This window comes from Microtus ochrogaster, unplaced genomic scaffold (genome assembly GCF_000317375.1).
Source record: "Microtus ochrogaster isolate Prairie Vole_2 unplaced genomic scaffold, MicOch1.0 UNK11, whole genome shotgun sequence".
NCBI lineage: Eukaryota > Metazoa > Chordata > Mammalia > Rodentia > Cricetidae > Microtus > Microtus ochrogaster.
In genome coordinates, this window is record NW_004949109.1 from 6,886,104 (window position 1) to 6,888,535 (window position 2,432).

General features: G+C 40.3%; 1 protein-coding gene across 4 annotated transcripts in view; it reads right to left on the reverse strand.

The window, feature by feature from the left end:
* The window catches only part of Cbx3 (chromobox 3), a 15,704-nt gene that overhangs the window by 5,519 nt on the left and 7,753 nt on the right, over positions 1-2,432 (reverse strand). For all 4 annotated transcript variants that reach the window (XM_005366610.3, XM_005366608.3, XM_005366609.2 and 1 more), the window contains one exon: positions 1,628-1,790. In XM_005366610.3, coding sequence (XP_005366667.1) covers positions 1,628-1,790 — 163 coding nt within the window. The remainder of the gene's footprint in view (positions 1-1,627; positions 1,791-2,432) is intronic.

A 2,432-nucleotide genomic window follows, 5' to 3' on the forward strand; every position in this document is an offset into this window, starting at 1 on the left:
TCTGAGCCATCTCTCCAGCCCCCACTGTGTCCTTTGGAAGAACAGCAAGTGCTCTTAACTATTGAGCTAGTTCTCTACCTAAAATTGTCTGTCCCTGACCCCTCATTGTGTCTCACTATGCAGACCAGGTTAGGTAGGTTGGTCTGGGAACTCAAGAGAAATTGCCTGCCTCTGCTTCACCAGTACTGGGAAACTCAAGTCATATCGCCACCTGGCTGTTTTTCAATTTCTAAAACAAACAGTTGGTAATTATTATTATTATTATTTTTTTGTTTTTCGAGACAGGGTTTCTCTGTAGCTTTGGAGCCTGTCCTGGAACTAGCTCTTGTAGACCAGGCCGGCCTCAAACTCACAGAGATTCACCTACCTCTGCCTCCTGAATGCTGGGATTAAAGGTGTGCGCCACCACTGCCCGGCAACAGTTGGTAATTATAGCCTATATAATTTTGGAGTATATCGGAGAACTAAAGATATCAGTAAGTTAAAATCACTTGAAATTTCACATTAATGTAACCAGGCTCTGGAGTCAGAACGGGATAGAATGACAACTCTACCTCTTTAAAGGTCTGTGGGTTTGGGTAAGTTAATTATCCAAGGTACCTACGTTGTAGGTTTTTTGGAGTGTATGAATTAAGATGTTTAGAACACGGCTGGCTCAATAGAAAGTTGTTTCCCTTTCAGATCCCCACCTGTTACAATCATGTTTTCTCATCTATTCAACTGGGTCATTATCTAACGTTAACAGTGTTGGTATTAACATTAATGATCTATATGCAAAATTCTTGATACCTAGTTCAAATGATCATATTTGAAGCTCACAGTCCTTTACTAATTTAAAGACAAGGGTAGAGATTATCTCATTTGTGCCACCACGAACGGCTCTATAAAGTTTTTCTTTCTTTTTTTCTCATTTGGAGTTTAAAAAAGTATTCCAGGGTTGGAACATTTAGAAACGTCTGCTACCCTATCAAAGATTTTGAGTTCAATTGCTAGCACCTACATGGTAGCTCACAACTGCCTGTAATTTCAGTCTCAAGGGGTTTGATACGCTCTTCAGGCTTCTGGGAACACCAAGATGCACATGGTACACAGACAAGCAAACACATACATATGCAGGCAAAATACCATACATGTGAAAAAAAAAGTATTCTAGTTTTAGCTGGGCATGGTGGTGCACGCCTTTAATTACAGCACGCAGGAGGCAAAGGCAGGCAGATTTCTATGACAGAAGCCAGGCAGGGCTACATGGTGAAACTCTCTAAAACACCTAACCTATTCTAGTTTTAAGCAGGCACTGTGGTGAACACCTGTAATTCCAGTGTCAGGATGTTAAGAGGTAACAGGATGAGTGGTTCAAGGCCATTCTCCAATACATGAGACCTTGCCTCAAACACAACCCTCAACAGGAAATTAACTATAAAGGGGAAGGGAGAGGGAGGTGAATTAGAACAAAGTATAATGATAATTATGCATGAAAAAAAAGCACAACAAAACCCATCACTTTGGAAGAACAAAATATGAACTAAATAAAAGTATTCTAGAAGGGGGGAAAAGGTTCAAAGTAATTAAAATTCAAGCTATTAATTGTTGATAAGACCCAGTCTAATAGGCAATACTTTATACTTACAGCATCTCTTTTCTTCTTCGATTTGCTATCATCAGATTCACTGTCAGATAAAGATTTCCTTTTTGTACCATCTTTTTCTTTACCAGCTTTTTGAGAATTAAGAAATGCTTCAATTAATTCTGGACAATCTAAATTTTCTTCTGGTTCCCAAGTATTATCAGCACTGTGTTCAGTTAAAGAAAACAAAAAGTTGATTCAATTAAACATTGCCATTAACTGAACCTGTTTACAACTACCTGAAAAATAAAAGTTCCCATAGAATAACACTAATACTGGTAGAATAATAACAAAGAAAGAAATGCCTTTTTATTTCCTATATTATTTAAAAATGTCTAATCTCCTTTCACACCTCTTCACGTCTCCAACTGAGCAATCAGGTATTTTAACCCCAAAGGCAGTTGAACCTGACTCTAAGGGCAACCAATACTAGTATTTTTCTGCTCCATATGCAACTCACTTCATGTAACCCTAGCTGGCCTCAAATTTTATGCAATCCAGTCCTCATTCTCCTGTCCCCACCTCCCAAGTACTGGAATAAAAGGCATTTTCTATCACACTCCGTTTGTCTGGTGGTGGGATGAAACCCATGGCTTTGTGCATGCCAGCCAAAGCATGCTACCAACTGAGCTACATCCCAATCCCTTGAGTTTAAAGGTGGGGGATAGAGCCGGGTGGTGGTGGCGCACGCCTTTAATCCCAGCACTCGGGAGGCAGAGGCAGGCGGATCTGTGTGAGTTCGAGGCCAGTCTGGTCTAGAAAAGCTAGTTCCAGGACAGGAACCAAAAGCTAAGGAGAAACCCTGTCG